Genomic DNA, 22,756 nt, shown 5'->3' on the forward strand with positions numbered 1-22,756 from the left:
CTACTACTTTATATGAATCATTTATTACGTTAGAGTTGTTTTGGGTAGACTTGGCTGAGTGTAGTATGGACTGTAGAGTGTAGTTGAGGTGTTTACTTACATGACGGAATCTCCCCGCGACCCAAACTAATGATAAGGTACGAACCACCAAGAGTAAAACATCCCGCCCGCTCAACTCAACTCAACCTCCGCCCTCTCCGCCTTCCGTCCGCCGCTCCGAACATTTCTCTCCTCCACACCACTCACTCTACCACCCTTACCTTCCTTCCTACACCTCAACCCCTCCTCGACAAACAACCAGTCAACACACACTCAACACACACTCAACACACAAAGACAGAGACAGAGACAGACAGAGACAGAGACAGAGACCAGAAAGAAAAGCACAATGTCCACCACTCCACCCCCCAAACAACAACCAACACCAACACCAACACCTCCGACTCCCCCTCCGCAACCGCAAACCCGCTCCTCCGCGCCTCCAACCCCCTCGTCTCCGACCTCGAGCAGGAGGTCCTGGATGAGTATGCGCGGTTGTTGGGGAATGTTAATAAGGTATTTATTTCTTTCTCTCTCTTTGCTTCTATTCCCGTCTTTCATTCTCAATCCAACCCAATCCAATCCAATCCAATCCCAATCCAACCCAACCCAATCCCAATCCCAATCCCAATCCAATCCAATCCAATCCAATCCAATCCAACCCAATCCAATCCAATCCCAACCCAATCCCAACCCAATCTCAATCCAATCCAATCCAATCCAATCCAACCCAACCAAATCTAATCCGTATACTGAAAATGGAAATATACAGCTCTCCTCAACCCTCTCCACCCTCTCCGGCTCCCCCACCTCCCTCACCCTCGACGGTCTACGCCACCTCGAACGCAAGACCGCCACCGTCTGCACGCTTCTGAAAGCAAGCGTCTACAGCATTGTCCTCCAGCAGCAGATCTTTAATGAGAGTGAGGAGCAACAGCAGCAGCTGCTGCTGCAAGAGCAGCAGGAACAGCAGTATCAGTATCAGCACGGTATGGATGGGGATGTGGATATGGATGTGGATATGGATGGGGATTATAGTGGTGGTGCTGGTGGTGCTGGTGGTGCTGGTGGTGGCTATGAGGGGGGGTATGGCGGGGGTGGGGACGAGGTTAGTTATTTGGGGGGGAGGTATGCGTGATTTCTTTCTTTTTTTTTGGGGTTTGGGTTTGGGTTTGGGTTTGGGTTCGGGTTTGGGTTCGGGTTCGGGTTCTGGGTTTGAGGGGGAGAAGGTTGATGGGTGGGTTGAGGGGATGGACAAGGGTGGTTGGTGTCTGGATAGAATGGCTCGAATGATTCATGTGATATGTGATATACCCCTGTTTATAGTGTTTTTGATTGATTGATTGATTGATTGATTGATGTTCCAGATGTCATGATCAGGCCGATCGATCGGTATGGTAAACAGCAGACAGACAGACAGATGACAAGACAGCTTGTAGTAGAAATACATGGCATGGGTGTGGAAGTACATAGATGAAACGAAGAGAAAGAGACAGGAAGAAGAAACATTATGTACACCGCCAGGACGCAAACAATTCCGGTCTAGAAGGGGTGTGTTTCTGCGTGGTGTGGACACTCGGTACCATAAGAATATAGACATCAGGCCTTAGACTCAGACACTCGCGACGGCTTGCGAACGAATTTTCCCGAGTAGTAGACCCCCCGCACATCCACGATCTTCTTGCCCCGGGCCCGAGCAATGTCCTCCGGGTTGCGCTGGCTCATCAGCGCCGCGTACGCGGCCTTGGCGGTGTTCATCGGGTTGCGCGCACGGCTGATCCGCGCCGCGATGTCCTGGATACCCGCGGCACGGCACATCTCGAAGATCATGTGCTGGCACCGGAGACCGAAGCCTGGAAAGCAATGCCATGGGTTAGTCTTCTTGTCTTTTGGTCGGTTACACTTCGCGAGGAGAGGAGTCACATACCTGGCGGACGCTGGTACAGCTTCAACTCCGTCGCACCCACCTTGCCCTCCACATCGCCGAAGATGGTGCGGCCCTCGTAGCGCGGCACGTACTGCATGTTCGTGATGGCGCGGGCTCTGGCCTGCACCATCGCGTCGGCTACTTCCTCGGATTTGCCGGTTCCCAGTCCGAGCATTCCGTCCCTGTTGCCGACGATCGTCAGACAGAACACGCTGGCAATCTTGCCCATTCGGGTCTGGTTGACCACTCGCTTGGTGACCAGGTTCTTGGAGTATAGACTCATGAGGTACTGCTTCGAGTACCCGGTGACCTTGTGCAGTCGGACATCCATATCCGAGATAGCCTCGGGTTGTTGATCCTCGAGCTCTCCCATTCGGTTCATGACCACCACCCGCGGCGGCGGCGGTTGACCAATCGTGTCCAGAGACTCGCCGTGCTCGAAGACGTCCGGCACCAGCGCGCTGTGCGCGTTCAACTCGTTCTCCTCCTTGCCGTGCGTCAACCGCGTGGTCTCGAGGAACCGCACCCAGTGGGCCGCGTCCGGCTTCTCGGGCATCTCCTCGAAGTACTGCGCGAAGTCGTCCAGGAAATCCTCCTCCGACTTCAGCGTCGCGTTGTAGTCGGAGTTGCTCTCGGGCGCCCGCACGTGGTGGTCCACCACCGGCTCGATCACCGACAGATCGTCCAGGTATTTCAGGTGCATCGGGTCCCGACGGAAATGGAACTGCGATGCCAGGTCCTTGGGGTCAATGGCCGCCTCGCCCGCCTCGATCGCCGCGATCTGCTCCGGCGAGTAGTGCTCCCGCAGCACGGCCTTCTCTTCCTCGGTGTACGGCTTGAAGTCCTCCGGCTTCATGTCCCGGTAGATCTGCTCCAGGGACTTCACCTGGGATGTCTTAGCATCGAGGGCCTTCGTCTCGGGGGTGGGCGCTTTGGGTTTGCGGTTGTTCAGCTGGAGCGGCGTGGCGTGGAACTGGCGACGAGGCACGCGAGGGGCCGCGGAGGCCGCTCGAGAGAAGCTGCAGAACAGGCATCGGGCAGGGCGTGTGAGACTCATGGTGGAGGGAGGGAGAAGAAGCTCTCCGGCCAGCAGAGGCCAGTCGAGAGCTAATCGTGGGGGGGGGTGGTTTTGGGGGAGGGGAGGGAGAAGTGGAGGTGGAAACAGGGCGAGTAGCGGGAAGAAGGCGAGGAAGACGTTCGACGTTCGACTGAGCGAAATTCTCAGCGGGCCGCCGCCAGCCAATCCGCGGCCGGCTTTAGCTGCTCACTCAATCCCGCCCACTTTTTTGCTTTCCCCAATCCCTCTTTTTCTTCATCTCTCTTCCTCTTCCTCTTCCCCCTCCCATATGTTCGCCCTTCGGTCGCTGCGGTCGCTCTCTCTCAATCCCAATCTCCCTCTTGGTCGCCTCCTGCCCGTCCAGCGCCTGGCCCACGCCAATTTCTCTCTCTCGCATCGTCGCCCGCGCAATGAGCCTTGGCCTACACCTCCTCCTTCTTTCATGATGCAGTTCGACTCCCCCAGAAAGCCCGACCTCGCGGCTAAGCGCCGCAAGAAGGTCAAGGCCCCTCGCGACAACAAGAGCAGTGGCTTTGACGAGGTCCTCCAGGCCGATATCGACGCCCTCCTCCGCCGCCATAAGCCCGACACTGAGGTCCAGACCGAGCCCGAGACCGACGACGCTGCCACTCCCCCGCAACCCACCCTCCCGGAGACCTTCACCGAGCTCGAAGTCCAGGTCGCCGACATTTCGTCCACCGGCGATGGCCTCGCGCTGTCGGAAAACCAGAAGCACGTCTATGTCGTCCCCTTCACCGTCCCCGGCGACAAGGCCCTCGTGAAGATCGTGCGCCATTTCCCCGACCTGTCCTACAGCTTGACCGACTTCGTCAAGGTCCTCGAGCCCGGCTCCACGCGCAACGACGCCGGCATTGGATGTCAGTACTTCGGCAAGTGCTCCGGATGCCAGCTGCAGATGATGTCCTACGAGGACCAGCTGGCCCACAAGAAGCGCATCGTGGAGAAGGCCTACGCCAACTTCTCCGGCTTGATCCCAGAGCTGATCCCCGCCATCGGCGACACCTTCCCCTCCCCGATGCAATACGGCTACCGGACGAAGCTCACGCCGCACTTCGCTGCCCCGGCTGGCGCGAAGAGACGAGGACCCCGCGAGCCGCACAAGGAAGTGCCCCCGATCGGATTCACCTACAAGAACCGGCGCATGGACCTCGACATCGAAGACTGCCCGCTGGGCACCGAGATCGTGCGCAAGGGCCTCAAGAGCGAGAGACAGCGCGTGGCCGACAACCTCGCGCGGTACACCAAGGGCGCCACACTGCTGATGCGCGAATCCACCACGCGCACCCCCAAGCCCCAAGACGGCAGCACCCCCCAATCCCCCGCCGCGTCAACAAACCCCACCAGGAGTCCAGCGAAGTCATCCGCACCGAAACAGACACCTACATCGAAGAGAAGCGCTGCGTGACCGACAACAACGCCACCTCGATCGAGTACGTCGACGACTACCTCTTCAGCAACCGCGCCGGCGCCTTCTTCCAGAACAACAACTCCATCCTCCCCGGCTTCACCGAATTCATCCGCCAACACGCCCTGCCCCCCACCAACGCCTCGGACCCCAAACCCATCAAATTCCTCCTCGACGCCTACTCCGGCTCCGGCCTCTTCACCATCACCCTCTCCCCGCTCTTCCGCTCCAGCCTGGGCGTCGACGTCGCCGCCGACTCCATCATGTCCGCCCGCGAAAACGCCCGCGACAACAACCTCCCCAACACCGGCTTCGCCGCCGCCGACGCCGCCACCCTCTTCAAGGACGTCCCCTACCCCCCGACCAGACCCTCCTGGTCATCGACCCCCCGCGCAAGGGCTGCAGCGACGACTTCCTCCAGCAGCTCCTCTCCTACGGCCCCCGTCGCGTCGTCTACGTCAGCTGCAATGTGCATACCCAGGCCCGTGATGTCGCTGTCATGGTCCAGGGCGACGAGAAGAAGAACATCCGCTATGAGATCGAGAGTATTCGTGGCTTTGACTTCTTCCCGCAGACCGGCCATGTTGAGGGCGTGGCCATCTTGAATAAGGCCACTTTCCCGGAGAAGGCTGCTTAGGTTAAGCGGGTGGTTTTCGATCTGCTCTGATGTAGTTTTGTCTGGATTGGCGTTGGGGTGTATAAAAAGGTAGCTAGCTGGCATGTATTCTGGGTTGTTGCTTATTGCTTGGAAGTAGTACTTTCCACCTACATATTGCTTGCATATATATATATATATATATGGTTTATTATTACTATACCTGGAGTTTTTGCTACTGTAAGCGCTGTATTCATTCTAGATTGACTGACTTGTTGAAGTTCCTGCCAAGTTATCAAGACCGGGGCTGTAATATAGATTATATAGTACTATAGTATATCCCCCGGGTGGGTATTGCCTTCAGTTGTACTTATAGTATATGTGCGGAGTACTAGTACCTGTGAATAGGACTAGTACCTGTGAATAGGACTAGTCATGTACTGTAGTATAAGTATCTAACAAGAACCCTTCCTTGAAAGCGAGCCAATCATAAAAGAGATAAGATACTGTAAGCCAATATATATGTATATATATATATATATATTATATTTTCTACTGCCTCTGATAAGTAGTCGAGCGAGCATGGAAAGAATATATACAACAGATATACCTACGGAGTGCTGTGCTGTGCTGTGCTGTTCGTGCTGTGCTGTTCCATTAGTACTACTACTCTGATTAGTAAATAAAGATCCAATCTCTTACCATACTATGATGATAATTGATTTTTATATGGGTGTTTATGTTTATATTTATGTTTACGTTTAATATAGATACATAGATAGAAATAAAGTGAAATACGCTATTTTTTAATACCAAACACTGGGGATAGGATTCTTCTGGGTAGGTGGTTGAATTGCCCTGCGCTGCCATGCGCTCCTTAGTTGTTTACTACTTTATCTATGTATGTATATACCGTGACACTGTGCTACTATTTATTCACTTGCCCGCTACGGAGTACTGCAAGCCCATTTTATATTTTATATTCCACCAATCAACAGCACCAACACACCATTTCTCAAACAGCCACCACTCCCCAGGTCTTTCATAGAATAAAACATGCCTGTAAATATGGCTAATGTTTGTTTTAGGTTACATATATACATCGAGCCGAGAAGAAGAAAAAGAAGAAGCAACCCACTCAACAGATCCCATTTTAGCGACAGAAGCAAGCGAGCATAAAGCTGCATGCCATCTCCGCACACACCGTCTATTTACTTTCTTCCCCGGATACATAAGCCGGAAGGCCAGATGGAAAGGCATTCGGACGAATCATGAAAAACTATGGACAGACAGACAGACAGACAGACAGACAACGATAACAAACAGACACACAGAGAGAGAGAGATAGAAGAAGGCAGTACGACGCAGTAAGAAACCGCTTACGAGCTGCCAGGTCCACCCAGAAGAGCGAACCGACGGACAATGCTGGGGCCGATCTCGTCGTACTCGGCCTTGGTGTGGCAGTAGCTGCGGAACTCGGGCGTCTGGCCGAGCAAGCTACCTCCGAACCACGGGCCGTGTCTCTGTCTCTTATGCGTCACGACCGCGACGTCCAGACCTCCGCTCTTGGCGCCGCCGCTGCGCGCCTCGGACGCGCGGATGCGGGCGTCCACCAGGTGCCGGATGTCGCGCTGCAGACGCCGGCCGAAGTCCTTGTACAGTGTGGAGCCGCCGGACAGGACGATGTTCTTGTAGAGGCCTCGGCGCACGTCGATGGGGGAGGACTGGATGACGCCGTCGACGACGTTGGGCAGGGGGGTGAGGAAGTCGGAGGAGTAGATCTCGGGGTTGAAGAAGATCTCGGGGGCCAGGAAGCGCTCGTAGCCGATGTCGATGCTCACGCTGCGGCCGTTGGGCGCGCTGACGGTGTGCTTCAGGAAGCGATCGGGCTCGCGGTCGTAGCGGGCGAACTCCTTGACGATGTCCGGGCACACGTAGCAGTATTCCTCCTTCACCTTCTCGGCCGTCTTCAAGCTGCTGTCCGGCTCGCCGCGGTCGCGGAGCAGGCTCTGTACGAAGTAGGTGATGTCTCGGCCGGCCACGGGGATGCTCTTGATGGAGGAGCCAATGACGTAGCCCTCGGCGACGGGGATAACGTGGGTCACACCGTCACCGGAGTCGATGACGGTTCCGGTGAGGGAGCGGTCGGTGACTTTCGAGGAGGTCCAGGAGGCGGCGAGCGCCAGCACGGCCTGGACGGCGATGTAGAGACCGGCGCAGTTGAAGGACTCGAACATGATCTCGGCGGTATTCTCGCGGTTCTCGGGGGGGTTCAAGGGCTATGACATCGGGGTCAGTCAGTCAGCAGCATTCCGGGCGGGCCGTGGACGCCGGGCTGGGTCTTACCGGCTCGGTGAGGAGGAAGTAGTGGTCCTCGGGCTCGACGCGCAGGTACTTGAAGATGGAGTTGGACCAGAAGCGCTCCATGTGATCCCAGTTCTCGATCTGGCCATGACGAATGGGGTAGTTGATGGCATATCCGGGGCCGTTGGCGGCGGACAGAGCCTCGTCGCCGATGAAGAAGTCCAGGTCCTCCGTCCCACGCTTCGCGGACAGGTGAGAGCCGGCCCCACCACCGCCAGCCAGGAAGGACGGCTTGTTCCCAACGGGGGGTCTGCCCGCGGAGGCACCCCCTGCGCCTGCGGCCTTGGTGGCAATTGCCGTGGGGAAGACGAAAGAGGGCGAGTCGTTACCGGCGAAACCTGAGCTGGTCAGCCTGGAGCTTGGGGAGCTCCGCTGGGAGGAGGTTAGGGCGTACCAAGCTTGGAATAACCGGTTCCGCTGGACAGGAGGGTCAGTCACTGGGGCAGATGCGAGAGACGAGAGAGAGGGGTTGCAGGGGGGGACCTACTTGTCCATGACAACGGCGGGGGTTTGGGAGGCCATGACGGATGATGTGGAGCAGGGCACTCACTCCCCCTGATTATCTGGCCGGTAAAGGAAGAGGTGGGATAGGTGGAATTGGCGATTGGAGGGGGGGGAAGGAGGGGGGGGATTAGGAGGAGAGAGTAGAAGGGTGCTGTGGGGAGAGAGAGGGGGAGAGGGAGAGGGAAGATCAACAGCACGAGGGGGGGAGGGGATGAAGATGGAGATGGAGATGGAGATGGAGATGGAGATGGAGGGGAGGGGGAGACAGACGGAGGCGGAGGCGGTAATGCTGCTGTCTGGGCAGCACAATACGTCAGTTAGTACTCCGTACCTGGGAAGTACGGAGTATTGTAACTGTTACGATACATGTTAGTACAATCTTACCATATGGTCACGTGGGTCACCGCCTGGAAGGAGCTCTTCTTTTCTTTTCTATAGAGTAACTAGATGCAAGTTACAACTGTTGTCAAACTGTCGATTGGATTCCTCCTGGAAAACTGCACCAGGCCTCCAGTGCATACCAAGTGCATGTATAGTGTATCTCAAGGAAACTGCCCCCCATGGAGCCTGCGAGGAAGGAACCCAGCCTGACCCTCAGTCCTATCCCAGCATCCCATTGGCATTCACCTGATTCCTAGACCATGATATACTATAGCTATTCCCCATATCCTTAGACGCATTATTCCCCGGCCCTTATATCGTGCCCTTTTGGAGCTATTCTTACCGGGTGTCTGGTGGCCATTGTTACGCTGCATCCATTCTTAGCGTCCTAAGAGTCTTAAGAGTCTGAAGTGTTTTGTTGCAGCGCTCTCTCACTTACTCCCTCAACTCTCACTTCCTCACTCTCACTCTCACTCTCACTTCTTCCCACTCTTTGCATCTCCCCCCCCCCCCCCCTCCCTTTCTCTCCCATCTGCATCTCTCACCCACGACCCCATCAAGAGACTGGCAATGTCAGCAAGCCCGGTCCAGTGAGAGTGAACCGACGTGAAGCTGTCAACCTCCACCCTGAAGCAATCAAGGACTCCAGGACTGCTCAGACTTCTCACTCGCAGGGCCAAGGCCCGGCTGCACCTCTCTCATAGCCCAGCATTGCAGCAACAGACCCCCACCATGAGTCGCTCCAGACGAGGCGGAGATATCTCTGCCGTCTTTATCCATGCGGGGGCTGGCTTCCATGCCCCGCACAATGAGAAGGCACACCTGGAAACCTGTGAGAAGTAGGTCTCCTCACCATTCTGTCGCCTCGACACGTCCCAATTGTGTGTCCCGTGGACTGACAGGAACGCAGTGCGGCGAAAGTGGCTATGAAAATGCTGCAGAATGGGGGATCTGCCATTGACGCCGTGGAGATTGCCATCATGCTGATGGAGGATGCCGAGATCACCAACGCTGGCTACGGCAGCAATTTGAACATCGAGGGCACCGTCGAGTGTGACGCGACCATCGTCAACCATCTGGGACGGAGCGGCGCGGTGGGTGCGGCGGCTCGTAAGTGTTCCTTCTTCATTGACGCCAGGGACCTGGCTCAGCTGATGTCCGTGTAGAGATTAAAAATCCCATTTCGCTGGCGCGGGTCATTCTGGACTCGTCGACCAAGCCATTGTCGCTGTCCCGGGTGCCGCCCAACTTCCTCGTGGGACAGGGGGCCACGGACTTTGCCTTCGAGCAGGGCCTGGTGGTGCTTCCCGACGATGCGCTGGTCTCTCCGTCGGCGAGAGAAAGATGGCGCCACTGGCAACGGGAGCTGGAGGCCGCGTCGCTCCGGGAGAAGCAGCAGCTCAGCGAGCAGGATCGCGCCAGAGGATACATCCGTCGACCCGTCTCGGTTCACCCGGCCCAGCTCCTTGTCAACCCGTCGAGAATGCGACCAGCCTCCGCGATCGGGGTGAGTTCTGCGACGAGAGGAATCGATCCGCGTCTCCACCAACCCCAGCCTCATGGTATCACGCCCCCGGCCGAGATGGACCGGCCTCATTCCGAGTCCCCCCAGGTCAAGGATGGAGTGGATGGCCCGCTGCTATCACCGACTCCGACCTGGCCATCTGGCGATGGGAACCCGTCCGAGGACCCCCCTGACGCCCCCGAGGGGATGGAGATCGACCGGGTCAATGACACCGTGGGCGCCATTGTCGTGGATAGCGAAGGCAACATTGCGGCAGGCTCCTCGTCCGGCGGCATTGGCATGAAGCATCGCGGACGGATCGGGCCGGCAGCCCTGGTGGGCATCGGCACTGCAGTCATCCCCGTGGACCCCAGTGATCCGGAGGCGACGTCTGTGGCGACCATCACGTCCGGGACCGGCGAGCATATCGCAACGACCTTCGCGGCCAGCACCTGCGCCTCGCGTGTCTATTACAGCCACCGCAAGTGCAAGGACGGGAGCTACGAGGAAGTCAACGAAGAGGAAGCCATCAAGGCTGCGATTTCGGAAGATTTCATGGGTCGGTTTCTCCATTCAATAGCACGCGTGCGTGCGCTAACCTTGCCCAGCTCACCCCGGTGTCCGCGGCAGTCACTGTCAAGGCGCGATTGGTCTTTTATCGGTGAAGCGGACCGTCGATGGCGTGTTCCTCTACTTCGCGCACAACACCGACTCTTTTGTAAGACGGTCCCGATTCTGACGAGCGCCGGCTAACCCCTCCAGGCTATTGCGTCGATGAGCAGTGACGACAAGAAGCCCGTGTGCGTGATGTCCCGCAGCACCGGGAATGGCAGCATCGCGCAGGGAGGCCGTGCCTGCCGCGCCAAAAGGTATGGTTGACTACGAGCTGGGGGGTTACGATCGATCAAGCTAACAGAAATCCAGGCCCAGAGGTCCCCATGGCTTTTAGACGTCTGAAAGTAAGTGGTTATTCTCGTCTATATACATCGCGACAGAAGCTGGTCGGATCGTGGCTAACGTATCTATCTAGCTAGATATCGCGGGTCAGAGACATGGCGTTCCATCGATGAATTAACTTGACTTGCTTCCCATCCCGACACACCGAGTGCGAGCCCTGCCGCTTCGTTGAAAATGAGATGTGTAAGAGTATTCCGGGTGTGGGTGTGCGTTTGGGCGTATGAGGTCCGGAGTCTGGCAGGGTGATTGTTTCTTAGTTGTTCAAGACAAGATACCATGAATGAGTTCTTGCAGTGCAGTGGTTGTGGTTGTGGTCTCTGCTGGTCTGTAGCTGGTCTGTAGCTGGTCTGTAGCTGGTCTGTGGTGTGTTGGATCGGTAGTTTGCTGATCTGAAGTCTGCAGTTGATCGGTAGTCTGTCTGCAGGGTCCGTACTGTAGACTGCTAATCCGTACTTTAGTGTAGAACCAGGGCCCCATCTAGTCTGTAGGGTCCGCAGTCTAGCAGATCTGTTCCTGGGTGCATCGGACCATGGGTATCTCGGTAGGATTCCCTGTATACCAACCCTGAGCAGTACCAGTCTTGATTTAAGTCTTGGACTCGCTCAAACACCACTCTCTATCACTTATCACCACCACCACCACCACCACTAACTACCACCCCACAACAACCATTCAGCCACCAAACCCATAACCGTCACCATCACCATCACCATCACCATCAACACAACATAACATCACACAACACAACATATCGAACCCATAATATCTTAATTTTCTTCACGGCCCCGGCGTCGGCGTCGGCGTCTGCGTCACCGACCCGGGGGTCCCCGTCCCCCCAGCCTCCAACCCACTCTTATCCCTCTTCTTCCTCTTCCCCTTCTTCCTGCCCACAACCGCCGGTCTAACGCCGCCCTCGCCGCCCTCCAACCGACTCCCACAAGTCCAACACCTCCCTCCCCCTGTCCCTGCCCCCCATCCTTCCCATCCCCCTCCGCACCCACCCCAATCGGCTCGCAAAAGATACTCAAACAAACCGAGCACACCCAACCGACATCCACGACCCGTCGATGACAGAAGCAGGCGGCACGGAAATCGACATCGACGCGCGTCGGCACGACGAGATGTTTCCGAGTGCGCTGGTCGGGGAGGAATGCCATCATGAGGTATTGGAGCAGGCCGCGCGGGGTGGAGAGAGACATGTAGATGCCGTGGGTGGCGTCGGCGGCTTGTTGGAGGAAGACGGCGTCGCCGGATAATTTGCAGACGTCGATGGGGATGGAGAGGCGTTGGCAGGCGAAGATGGCGTTCATGAGGGGGATGTATTGGGTGGAGGTTTTGGTGGAGGAGGTGGTGGAGAGGATGAGGAGGCGGGATTGGAATTTATTGGCGTTGTTTTGGGATGTGCTGGGGGAGGTGGAGGAAGGGGGTTGGAGGTGGAAGGGTTGGCGTCGGTGCTGGTGCTGGTGAGTGCGGCATCGCCGTGCGCTTCTTCCCATGCGAGCGTGCGCCGGTTGATGTGGCTGAGGGCCAGGGTGAGTGCGCCGGCCATCATGGTTGAGGAGGAGGTGGAGAGGGTTTCTGCGGATGTGTTGGTGTCGCTCATCAGCGCGTGCAGGGACGCGGTGACTTGCTCCTCGACGAGACGGAAGGGCCGGTATTTGTTGACTGGGTTGGGAGGGTCCGGGTTGGGGAATGGGTCGGCGAAGGGGGCGGACATGGAGACGTCGCCGTCGCTGTCGCGGGTATTGTTGCCATTGCTGTTTCTGCTGTTGCTGCCGTTGGGGGGGGCGTGCCGGGCGTGTTCGACAGGGTACAGCCAGGTGGCTTTCGTGGTGTGGGAGGCGACGACGGCGACTTCGTTGGCGTAGTTGCAGGCTAGGTGGGCGTTGAGGAAGACGAGGATGTTGGCGATGGCGGTTGAGAGGGGGAGGGAGGGATGTAGTAGGGCCCAGGCGTGGGGGTTTGTGTCGATGATGACGGTTAGGAGGGAGGGGGGCGTTCTGGCATGGTTGGTGGTTAGATGGTGGTGAGGATGTAGATGGTGGAGAGGATGGAGAGGATGTAGATGGTGGAGAAGATGGAGATAGTGTAAAAGGGCGGAGGAGAGGAGAAGAGGGGAGGGAAAGAGGGGAGAAGTACCCTGGGCGCTGTTCTGGTAATGGTCTGTTGCGTCGATGGAGTTCATTTTGCCGGTGGGTGGTGTGGGTTTGGAGATGCGATGAGGTGTGGATGAGGATGTCTTAGTTGGATGTATGCATCGTGGAGTGGGAGCGGGAGTTGGCGCAAGGTTGGCTTGTCGCGCTTGAAGCTTCAAAGGCAATCGGTGCAGGTGGTGAGGGGAGATTGAGGCCTGGTTGAGGATTGATGGCGCCGAATCGAACGCTGGAAGGTTGCGGGTTGCGGAGAGACGCCGGAGGTGCGCCGCCCTCGCCGCAGAAAACGTTCGCCGCGGGCACGTGATCGTATACTCAGCTAGACCCTACGTATCATTGGAGCAATACTCAGGAGGAGATATTTCAATCAAGACATTTCACCAAGACAAATTGATGTTAGAATTTACTAGCAGGCATTCTGAGTGGCTGGACAATTTACTCCAATCCATCCTTATACACATCTACACCTCTACCTACACCTCTACTGAACATTTGTACATATGTACAAGATGAACAAAATATCATTCATGAATTGTATGTATGATACCTAATCAAAGAAATGTATGATAAATAAAAGGAAATGACCAAGTACGATCAATCAGCTCACTCAAGATGAGACGCGAAGATCGCCTCCGGCTTGACATGAAGATGATCGTCCTTCTGCTCCGTGTGGCTGAGAACCGGAATCGAGATGGAGTCCTTGAGGGCGCCGGACGCCGGCTGGGCCAGCGGACTGGGCTGCGGCGACACGCCGGGCGTGTCGCCCTTGCCCTGGTGCTCGGTGAGGCCCTTCCGGATGGCGAGGACCGAGTCCACGATCACCGCGTCGATTCCCTCGGATACTTGGAGCTGGGCGGTTGTCAGTAAGAGAATACATATTGAATGAAAGGTGTATACATACCTTGACGTTGTTGGGCTCGTTGTTGATCGCGCCGTACGACACGCAGACCAGACCGGACTCCTTGACGACTCGGACCAGGCGCGGACAAAGGACCAATGCTTCTGCCTGCGACACGACGCCGAGCAGGTTCCACCGGGACGCAAACCGGATCGCCTCCTGCAAGCTGCTGGCGCGGATGTCGCCGACGGGAGAAGCGCCGGAGTCCGACAGGAAGAGCACCGGGATGGACGGCTGCTTGAAGGAGAGGAGCAGGCAGATATCCGGGTTGAAGCTGGAGAAGATCATGTTGCGACCCTGGCCCATATCGTAGACCTTGGCGAGGATCGTGTCCACGAAGGAGTTCAGCTCCACTGCATACGTGTCCATCTCCTCCTCCTCACTCTCGTGGAGCATCGGGTATTCTGAGACATGTTAGCTTGCAATGAAAACATTCTGGCGGAGAGTACCTACTCAGTTCAATGTTGAACCCCACGGAGCTGGGCAATTTGTGGAACAACTCTTCCAACGTCGCAAACGGCGCCTGGATGTGGTTGCCGCGACTGTTGCCCTTGAAGCCCTTCTTCTTGAAATCGCGCGTGTGCTTGATTTTTTCGTTCATCTCCGACGGGTCGTACTCGGAGCCGCCCACAGACATCGACCGCTGGCGGAAGGAAGAGCTGTTGAACTTGTCCCCGAAGATGTCCGCCTGGGAGGGAGAGCCCGGCCGGCGAATGGGGCCCTTGTCACCGAGCTGGAGGAATTGCTCGAGGGTGAGAGTGTGAACGGGCGCATCGATACCGGTTTCGCTGACAAGGAAGTCGTGGTAGATGACCGGCACGTGGTCCTTAGTGAGCTGCACGTCGAACTCCACGTACGATGCACCCAGGTTAGCAGCAGCGATAAACGACTGGATAGTGTTCTCGCCCAGCTGCAAAGAGTTGCGGCTGGCCATGTTCTTGCCCAGACCGCGATGTCCGATCACCATGGTCGAGGCCATACTCCTCCAGTAAGTCTGAGCCCCGGTGACTGTCATGTTCGGGTGCTGGAAAGGAGTGATGATAAGGAAGTTGAAGGTCACCGAGCCAATGACCTCGAGAGTATTGGCAGCCACAATAGGTACCGTGGAGTCGCCCTTGAGGTTGATGCGGTGTGATCCCACCGTGGGTTTGATACTGGACAGCAAGGCAACACCACGTCCTACCACCTTGTCTTTCGAGCCGGCGTACGTGGGAATCAAGTCGAAGAGCAGCCTCACCTTGGTAGCATCCGCGGCGTGGAAAACGATCGGTTCGGTTGAGATGTTCTCCTGCACAGGCAGATCGATGACCTCCGGCTCTCCATGAGCTCCGCTGGCAGACACAACCAGGGACAGCGCAGTGTCCAGCTGGGTGGAGTGCGCGTTCTCCATGGGAATGCGGTCGAGGTTGACGGCTTCCACATGACTCCGCATATCCATCGTCCCCAGGCTGACCAAGATCATGGACTCATCGGTGAGATATCTGTGTCCGAAAGTCTTGATGGGCTCCGAGTTGCGCAGGGTAGAGCTCGCCCCAGGGTTGACATTGGACCGCCTCTCGGCAAGCGAGGACAGGGGAGGCGAGGGTGGCTCAGCCAACGGAGTAGGAACAGGGATGACAGGCTCGGCTTCAGCGATCTCCGGCTCGGGGGTGACCTTCGCGAGGCACCGGGCGATATCCAGATGGCCTCGCAGAGCGGCATGCTCCTTTGCAGTCCAGCCAGAGGAGTCGAGTCGCTCCACGTTAGCGCCAGCCTCGATCAACAGTTCCGCCACTCCTAGCGCCCCGTCGACACAGGCGATAAACAACGGAGTCCAGGAATAGGTGTTTTCCGCAAGCTCGGTATCCGCCTTTTGCTCATCGTTCCCGTCGAGAAGGATCTTCGCGCATTTGTCGTGGCCAAAGCGGGCGGCGACATGCAACGCGGTTTCGCCCTGTTCATCCTGATAATTGATGTCAACGCCGGCCTCAACCAGGAGCTGGACGATGTCAACAAAGTTGGCTTTGGTGGCCAGGGCAAGCACCGCACTGGACCGGGAAACCTGCTTGCGGATCTTTGCCTTGTCCTTGTTGGCACCGTGCCAGTTTTCCGAGTCGAGAAGGACGCGAGTCGTCAGGGGATGACCGCCGACCACACTCAGGTGCAACGGCGCCCAACCGTCATTGTCCTGCCAGCGCGGGCTGTCAATGCCCTCCGTGACTTCGAACATATCCCACGCCTGCAGATGCTCAATGATCACTTCACAGACGACCTTGAAGCCATACTGCGCCGCATAGTGCAGTGGAGTGCGCCCGGAGATATCTTTCGCCAGCAGAGCACTTCGGTGTTCTCTCTTCAACTGGTCCAATACATGCTGCAAGAGCGACACCGACGGATCAGACCGGTCCAGATGGCTCGGGAGATCCGCCTCCATCACCACCGAGCGAGGGGGCTGCAGGGTGGGCAGGGCCGCAGGGGTGATGTAGTTCGAAGTTTCCAGGGGGAAGTCGAGGACCATGGAGGCAGACTGTTCCGAGTCGGAGGTAGACTGCGCGCGACCAATTGCGATCACCAGGCGATGAATGCAATTGCGCTTGTTAATATCATCTTCCTCCTCCAGCGTCTCCATGCGGCCGAGAAGAGCCGAGACGCACGCCTTGGAACGGTAGTAGATGGACCGCTGAAGGAGATTGCTGAGAACCTTGGGATACACATCCTTGCCATAGTCATCCGCCGCCGCCTTCAGAGTCTCGAGCAATTCCAGCAGGACATGGGTGTCATCCTTGCGCAGCGCGTCATCCACGGTCTGAAGCATGCTCGCCGGCAGATTCAAGTTCGGGCGCGCAGGGCCCTTCTTCAGCGATAGGGAGGAGTGGGTGGAGCTAGCATCGTCGTTGACCTTCTGCTCACCCAGGACGGACAGGCGGTCGTTGATCTTCTTCAACGCGTCGGTCACCCGGGTGTTCGAAGCAAACGGAGCCGGCTCGACCTTGGTTTCCAGGTACTTCTGTTGCGCTTGCACGCCAACCTTCTTATCCAGCTTCTTGGTGATCTTGTTGAACCCTCGGCGGTTGACCTCGCCGTACCACTGCAGCTTGCGCAGCTGACCGCGCAGCTCCAGCAACGCAGCCAGAAGGTCCTCCACTTCCTCGGAGTCCAAGCGATGGCCACGATCCAGAGAGTGTCCGTACCGGTCTTCTAGCAACTTTAGGCGCCGGGCGAAGTCCGCATACTTCTTATTGTAAAAGTAGTCGACGTCCTCGAGATTTCGATCGAGGGAGTAGAAGAATCCTAGAACGAGTCAGCACACGATTCCACGGCAAAATGACGCAACAATCACAGAAATGTCTTACCTGCCAGGTCTGCCTCTTGGCCAGCCTTCACATTCTCCGCCGCAGCCTTGATGAGCTTCTTCAATGCCTTGTATCTGATGTAGGAGGCACTCCACTCAGGCACCATATTACGGGGCAAATTCCGTCCGAACTTCATCTTGCCGGATAGGTTCGAACTTGTTGTGGTTGGTGTATGATGGAGAGAGCAATGCGAATCGCCGTTGAGACGATGGAGCTGATCGAGTCTTTATATCGTGGAGGAGAACCAACGAATCCAAAAGAGCGCCACCAGGGAGCGGACACGGAGAGCTCAGACACTAGAGGACGGAGATATCCGATGCAGACAAAAAGAAAAGGACAAGTAGAGCTTCGAGGAAAAGGACGCCATGTGTTAGTTCAACGGAGAGACATTGGGGAACAAAGAGACGTCTGGTTTCTGGGAGGGAAAACCTGAGAAACTCCGCGACACGCAGCAACGGGTCGAGGAATCCGCCGAAACTGACAGAATTCAGGCAGATGACGCAGAAAGGAGGGGGGGGGGGAGAGAGAAAGCAAAGTGAGAGGGGCGCGAGAGGAGGAGTAGGAGGATGTCTGGTGCGTTATATGGATAGAGGGCAGCGATAAAGGAGCCGGCCGAACCTATCAGCACGTGCGCGAGTTAGCCAAGAGGCAGTTGCAGGCAGTTGCAGGCAGTTGCAGGGAGTTTCAGGAGAGTAAGGAGAGAGACCCCAGCAGGGGCCAGGCAGGGTAGTCACTCCGCTAGGCTGCGAGGAGGATCGTTGAGGACTCCATCGAAGAACCCACCGCGACGTAAGAGGGAAGTCCAGTTCGGGGCGGAACGACCATTGATGGCCGGCCGCTCGATCGGCTGCCCGGCGGACGCCCTCTGATTTGCTCGCTCCACCCGGCGGATGGGCGGTTCGAACCAAATAATTATTAGAATTCACTGGAGAGAGGACGGACCATCATAAATAATAATGGATCTCGTGAGATTAGTCCTTCGTGGTTAGTGGCAGCAGTAGCAGTAGCAATCAATAGATAGATAGATACGGAGTAGCAGAAGTGGTAATCCATCCACTCTCTCAATCAATTCCCATAGTAATAATCATAGGGAAGACCAGTCTGGACCCTGGTTAGGGGCCCTATATATAGTAGTAGTCGTAGGTCTGCCCAGCCGTGTCCGAGAGTATCGGGAGAAGCGAAGGATTCGATCCATCCTGATCAGAAGGGATGTGCTCCATCTCATGATCATCCTGGCTGGACGGGAAAAGATGACTCTTACGGGGTTGGGGTGAGAGAGGAGAGGGGAGGGGGAAGGGGAAGGGAAAGGAATGCTGCATGGAACAAGTTGAAGGGGGACGAGTGGAAGCCGTGGAAGCCGGAGGCTGTGGGGGGGGGAAGTGGTCCTTCCTTACTAGTTAGATAGTGCCGTGCAGGTATACTTTGTAGGTACTACGGAGTACAGGGCTGGTCACATGCCAGTCCTATACTTCCTTCCTTCCGTAATAAGTAGTCACCACCACCACTGCCCACCCTACTTAGTACTAAGTACTGAGTACTTCCCCACTAAGCATGCACCGAACCGTCTCTCCTACCAAGCTAAACACCAATACTAAACCCAACTAAGGGGGCGTCAGTGAAAAAGTCTCAGTGGTCACGGACTGCATCCAACTTCCCCCCCCTCCCCAATCAGACACCCCGTCACCCCCCCCCCCCCCCAAACATGCATATATGCATCTTGGGGTGCAGACAAACACCACTCAGCACCCCCCATCCCATCATTCCATCCCGAGGGCGCGGCTTATCCCCCCCTCTCAGTCTCGCCAGGGGGGAAGTTGTTGGCGTGATCCGGGCTCCCCCGGAATGCAAACTGCCAAGTGCATCTGCAGACGGACGGAATGGGTTGGAGGTCGAAGTTTTGGGGGGGGGGGGGGGGGGACTTGGATGTGTTGGGGATTGTGTAGATAGAGGGTTAGAATAATAAATAATACTGAAAGGAGGGATCCGTCCCACACGATGGTGTACGGTACAGAGACTCCATCCACACTACGGGATTGGGTTGTCTCGCGGCCCGTGACGATGGCTTCCCGAGGCATCACTACTGGCTAGCTACGAGCTACGAGCTATGACCGGGAGGAACCGGCATGGCATCGTGCGTATCATATCATATCATTCGGCTAGTCAGTCCGTCAGTCACCCGCGACTGCTATATCAAAAGCAATAATCCTGGTCTATGGCGCACTCCGAAGGGAAGTAAGGACCCGGACACCGTTCCCACGCTCATAAACCAGCCAGAGTCGTAAGGAGAAAAAGAGCATGTAGGTAGGTCAACATGAATCACACAAGCACAAGCACAAGCACAAGCACAATGCCAATCACACATACCCACAGACAGACAGACAGACAGACAGACAGAGAGAGAGACAGACACAAGGCTAAACGACAACGACCCAACGCCCGCAGAGATCTTCGCACAAATCATATCAACATGTCAGAAAAAACACCGGATATCACACGAGCCCGCCGCCCGTAGATGGCAGGTCGGGGAAAACGCTACATCAATCAAGCTCAAGCTCAAGGCACCGAGAATTCATAGAGCACACAGTATTACCCGCTGATAAGCGAGGCCAGGGAGGGGACGCCACCAGTGGCTCGACCCTTCTATTCCACCAGCGGCTTCAGCGCCTCCACTCCCACCTGCAGCACCATGGGGTTCTTGGTCTTCTTCAGCACGTTGGTCAGCATCTCCACGCCCCCGTTGGCCTTGACCGCTTCCTTGGCCCGTCGTCCGATGTCCCCGCTGGCCAGGCTGGTCATGTTCCGCACGCAGACCACCCCCCGGTGCACCAGTCCTTCGTCATCTTCCTGGCACATGCCCAACAGCAGCTGCACCCCGCGAGGCCGCTCAAGGATGGCCGCGATGGCGGCTTCAAATTCAGTGAGCATCGCCAGGGCTCCGCCGGCTGCACTCCGCGTCGCCAGATCGTCGGTGTCGGTAAGGGCCAGCAGCACGTGCAGGCGCTGCGCCGCGCGCTTGGAGCCATCGGCATACTTGACGATCCCGGACTCGCAGGTCATCAGGTTGCACACCAGCTCGCATGCAGCGCGCTGCACCATGGGGCTATTGGAGAGGAGGAGGTCCTCCGCCACGGACCAGGCCTGGCGGACAATGGCCTCGGGCGCGGTCTCGTCGGGATGGGAGGCCAGATTGGTCAGGGCAAGGAGACTTTCGAAGACTGGAAGCAAATCCCGTGGTTTTTCGGTGGACATGCTCGCCTCGGAAGGGGTGAGAAGGGCGGTCAAAGGTCGAATGGCTGACGTGATCTGGGGAAACCCAGAGGATGGGAACACGTGCGCTGGATTGACGGAGATGAGGATTCGCGCGAGCGCATGCGACGCAGTATGCACGGTCTCATTCAAAATCGGTCCGGAGGGCCCCTGTTTTGCGCTTGCCATACCGAGCAAGAACTTGACAGCGCCCTGTTGTGCCAGAACTCCTCGGGATCTCCGGTCCCAGGAGAGAGCAAGCATGATTTTGGCCAGGAGGCCCTGCACCGAGGGTAGATTCGTCTTGGTGCAGTCTGCAAGAAGAGGCATGATACCTGCCTTGATAAGGGCGTTACAACGGGTAATGACATGCTGCTCATCATCAAGGGGGTCTGGGCCAGCCCGGGCTCCGTTGGGGGAAGCTTCAGCATAGGACTTGAGCTGAGACATTTTCTTCTGTTCTTCTGACAGATGGGGGAGGAATTGGGTGAGGTTCGCGACGATCATGAGGCCACCGTACAGCACTGAAGAATCCGCGGAGTTCTCTCGCAGGACCTGAATCAGGTTCTGGAGGAACACCGGGTCCTGAGCAAGTTGCTCCTTGACAGCGGGCTTGACGGACGAGTAGGCCAGGCCCTCTATCACGTTCGACATGCTCTCGATCTTGCGCTTCGACATCTGCTCCTTGAAGCGATCGACCAGCTCGGCGACCCGGTCGTTGTCGTCCTCCGCCTTGCCGTTGGACTCACTTGATCCCACTTGAGCGGAGGTGCGGACCTTCGCCAAAATGACCGCCGCCAACTCGGAGCTTTCGTCACTGCCATTCGTGAGGAGGTGGGACAGCCACGTCGAGAGATGCTTGGTGATAGCTTCCCGGCACGCTTTGTTCATGCAGGCGGCGTTCAACAGCTCCAGAAAAGGGAGCTCCACCTTCCGGCTCTTCGCATCCCTGGAGGTTAAGGGAGCCAAAGCGGCCAGGAAGCTTTCGGACAAGAAAAGAGAGGCCGCAACCTCAGGGATGACGGGGAAGACAGCGGCCGTGGCAGAAAAAGCCTCGATCAAGTCATCGCTGCGACCCTTGAGGATCTTGGAAGAAACAAGCTTGGAGAATCGGTCTTCACCAACTTTCTGCGAAACCTCCAAATATTTGACGGTCGCCAGTGTGGCTTGACTCCTCCACTCGGAAGGGAGGCGGCTGTCCAGGGACGACAGGATCACCTCCAGACCTTCGTCGTCGATCAACTCCTCCAGCTTCGCGGCATCCACAGCAAGCAGACGCGCGATGCCCTTGAGGGAGCGACCGTCCATGTCATGGCCAGACTCCATGAGCTTGGCAATGAAGAGCAGGAACAGCTCGCGCTCACAGTGGAGACGATCATCCTCGGTCGGCCAGACGGCGGGGTCCAAGACCACGGTGTCAAGACACACAGCGGCCCCATCACCTCTCTCATAGATCTCATCAAAGAAAGCCGTCACCGAGGTCTGCAGCTGCTCCGAGAAATAGCGGCGCACGCTGGTATTCTGGCGGACCAGGCCCGAAATAACATCATCTTGCAGCTCCGACAAGGCATGTGGGCGCTGCGCCAGCAGGAGTTTGGCACATTCCAATGCAACCTCCTCGGGAGGCTTCAGCCCGTCGGTGCGGAGGTAGAGGGCGGCATCTTTGCCGGCAGGCTCGTCCTTTCCGGAGGTGTAGCGACGGCAGAGGTCGATCAAATGGTGGCCATTTTCCTCGTCTTGCTGGATTTTCACAAACGCTTCCTTGACCGCAGGATGTTCCGGGGCTAGGGTGAGGGCTTCTCGGAGATTTCGTGAGGCGGCCTGCAGTTACATCACAAAAAAAAAGATTATTAGTCAACCGGGATCAGACCTCGAGGCGGCGGACGAGACAAAGCAAAGGCCACATGATGATAGTTTCCCCCCCCTCCTCCCCTCCTCCAGAAACCGAGATCAGACGTACCTCACGATGACCAGCATCTATCAGCTCTACAGCCTCCCGTGTCAAATGTACAGCGCGTTCCTCGCTCGTAGAGTGAACCATTTCAGGCCGGTATGGAAGCCGACGCACGATGGGAGAACGGGACGCGAAGGGCGGTCGGTTCGGTTGGTTGGTTGTGGTCGATTGATTGATTGATTGACGGATGGATGTATTGATTGATAGCGGATCTGGGGAGGATTAGGGATTCGGCGGGCAGGAGGGACTGATAAGGGAAGCAGTCGAGAGGGACAGAGGGCGCGAGGAATCCAAGTCGAGGATGGCAGTCGCCGGGGGGAGTGGAGATTGAAGTAGTCGTAGTCAGAAGAGGTTCAGCGCAGTTGCGTCAACCCACGACCTCCGGAGTGATGGTCGAGCGACAAGAGACACATGCAATC

General features: G+C 56.9%; 9 protein-coding genes across 9 annotated transcripts; 3 read left to right on the top strand and 6 right to left on the bottom strand.

The window, feature by feature from the left end:
* Positions 1-129: 129 nt before the first annotated feature.
* On the top strand, positions 130-1,374 carry BO70DRAFT_379029 (DASH complex subunit DAD3 family protein; the record flags this gene model as incomplete). The annotated part of the gene is made up of 3 exons (XM_025545310.1): positions 130-555; positions 812-1,147; positions 1,366-1,374. The coding sequence occupies 3 exons, from the start codon at positions 130-132 to the stop codon at positions 1,372-1,374; spliced, it is 771 nt and encodes a 256-aa protein (XP_025400239.1).
* BO70DRAFT_361277 (mitochondrial 37S ribosomal protein uS5m) lies at positions 1,369-3,090 on the bottom strand. Its single transcript, XM_025543008.1, has 2 exons — positions 1,967-3,090; positions 1,369-1,892 (listed from the first exon to the last, which is right to left on the bottom strand). The coding sequence occupies exons 1-2, from the start codon at positions 3,021-3,023 to the stop codon at positions 1,639-1,641; spliced, it is 1,311 nt and encodes a 436-aa protein (XP_025400240.1). The 5' UTR covers positions 3,024-3,090; the 3' UTR covers positions 1,369-1,638.
* A 228-nt stretch (positions 3,091-3,318) lies between these two features.
* On the top strand, positions 3,319-5,086 carry BO70DRAFT_386662 (tRNA (uracil(54)-C(5))-methyltransferase; the record flags this gene model as incomplete). The annotated part of the gene is made up of 3 exons (XM_025545841.1): positions 3,319-4,390; positions 4,420-4,796; positions 4,847-5,086. Exons 1-3 carry the CDS (start codon positions 3,466-3,468, stop codon positions 5,084-5,086), a joined length of 1,542 nt encoding a protein of 513 aa, XP_025400241.1. The 5' UTR covers positions 3,319-3,465.
* A 1,055-nt stretch (positions 5,087-6,141) lies between these two features.
* Positions 6,142-8,025, bottom strand: BO70DRAFT_361279 (actin-related protein 3). The gene is made up of 4 exons (XM_025543009.1): positions 7,896-8,025; positions 7,803-7,825; positions 7,391-7,746; positions 6,142-7,323 (listed from the first exon to the last, which is right to left on the bottom strand). The coding sequence occupies exons 1-4, from the start codon at positions 7,928-7,930 to the stop codon at positions 6,424-6,426; spliced, it is 1,314 nt and encodes a 437-aa protein (XP_025400242.1). The 5' UTR covers positions 7,931-8,025; the 3' UTR covers positions 6,142-6,423.
* An 832-nt stretch (positions 8,026-8,857) lies between these two features.
* BO70DRAFT_361280 (threonine aspartase 1) lies at positions 8,858-11,043 on the top strand. The gene is made up of 7 exons (XM_025543010.1): positions 8,858-9,132; positions 9,204-9,403; positions 9,460-10,356; positions 10,406-10,515; positions 10,560-10,666; positions 10,722-10,756; positions 10,828-11,043. Exons 1-6 carry the CDS (start codon positions 9,026-9,028, stop codon positions 10,744-10,746), a joined length of 1,446 nt encoding a protein of 481 aa, XP_025400243.1. The 5' UTR covers positions 8,858-9,025; the 3' UTR covers positions 10,747-10,756; positions 10,828-11,043.
* A 488-nt stretch (positions 11,044-11,531) lies between these two features.
* BO70DRAFT_370460 (TFIIH/NER complex subunit TFB4) lies at positions 11,532-12,939 on the bottom strand (the record flags this gene model as incomplete). Its single annotated transcript, XM_025544737.1, has 3 exons — positions 11,532-11,713; positions 11,752-12,158; positions 12,374-12,939. The coding sequence occupies 3 exons, from the start codon at positions 12,937-12,939 to the stop codon at positions 11,532-11,534; spliced, it is 1,155 nt and encodes a 384-aa protein (XP_025400244.1).
* Positions 12,940-13,456: 517 nt separating this feature from the next.
* Positions 13,457-17,648, bottom strand: BO70DRAFT_313210 (glycerophosphocholine phosphodiesterase). The gene is made up of 4 exons (XM_025540237.1): positions 17,138-17,648; positions 14,259-17,075; positions 13,809-14,209; positions 13,457-13,756 (listed from the first exon to the last, which is right to left on the bottom strand). Exons 1-4 carry the CDS (start codon positions 17,271-17,273, stop codon positions 13,511-13,513), a joined length of 3,600 nt encoding a protein of 1,199 aa, XP_025400245.1. The 5' UTR covers positions 17,274-17,648; the 3' UTR covers positions 13,457-13,510.
* A 1,614-nt stretch (positions 17,649-19,262) lies between these two features.
* On the bottom strand, positions 19,263-19,687 carry BO70DRAFT_230137 (uncharacterized protein). Its single transcript, XM_025538785.1, has one exon. The coding sequence runs from the start codon at positions 19,596-19,598 to the stop codon at positions 19,323-19,325; it is 276 nt and encodes a 91-aa protein (XP_025400246.1). The 5' UTR covers positions 19,599-19,687; the 3' UTR covers positions 19,263-19,322.
* BO70DRAFT_424127 (UNC45-central domain-containing protein) lies at positions 19,688-22,424 on the bottom strand (the record flags this gene model as incomplete). Its single annotated transcript, XM_025547608.1, has 2 exons — positions 19,688-22,204; positions 22,344-22,424. 2 exons carry the CDS (start codon positions 22,422-22,424, stop codon positions 19,778-19,780), a joined length of 2,508 nt encoding a protein of 835 aa, XP_025400247.1. The 3' UTR covers positions 19,688-19,777.
* Between the last annotated feature and the right edge of the window lie 332 nt (positions 22,425-22,756).

Source organism: Aspergillus heteromorphus (assembly GCF_003184545.1).
Source record: "Aspergillus heteromorphus CBS 117.55 chromosome Unknown BO70scaffold_9, whole genome shotgun sequence".
Classification (NCBI taxonomy): Eukaryota; Fungi; Ascomycota; class Eurotiomycetes; order Eurotiales; family Aspergillaceae; genus Aspergillus; species Aspergillus heteromorphus.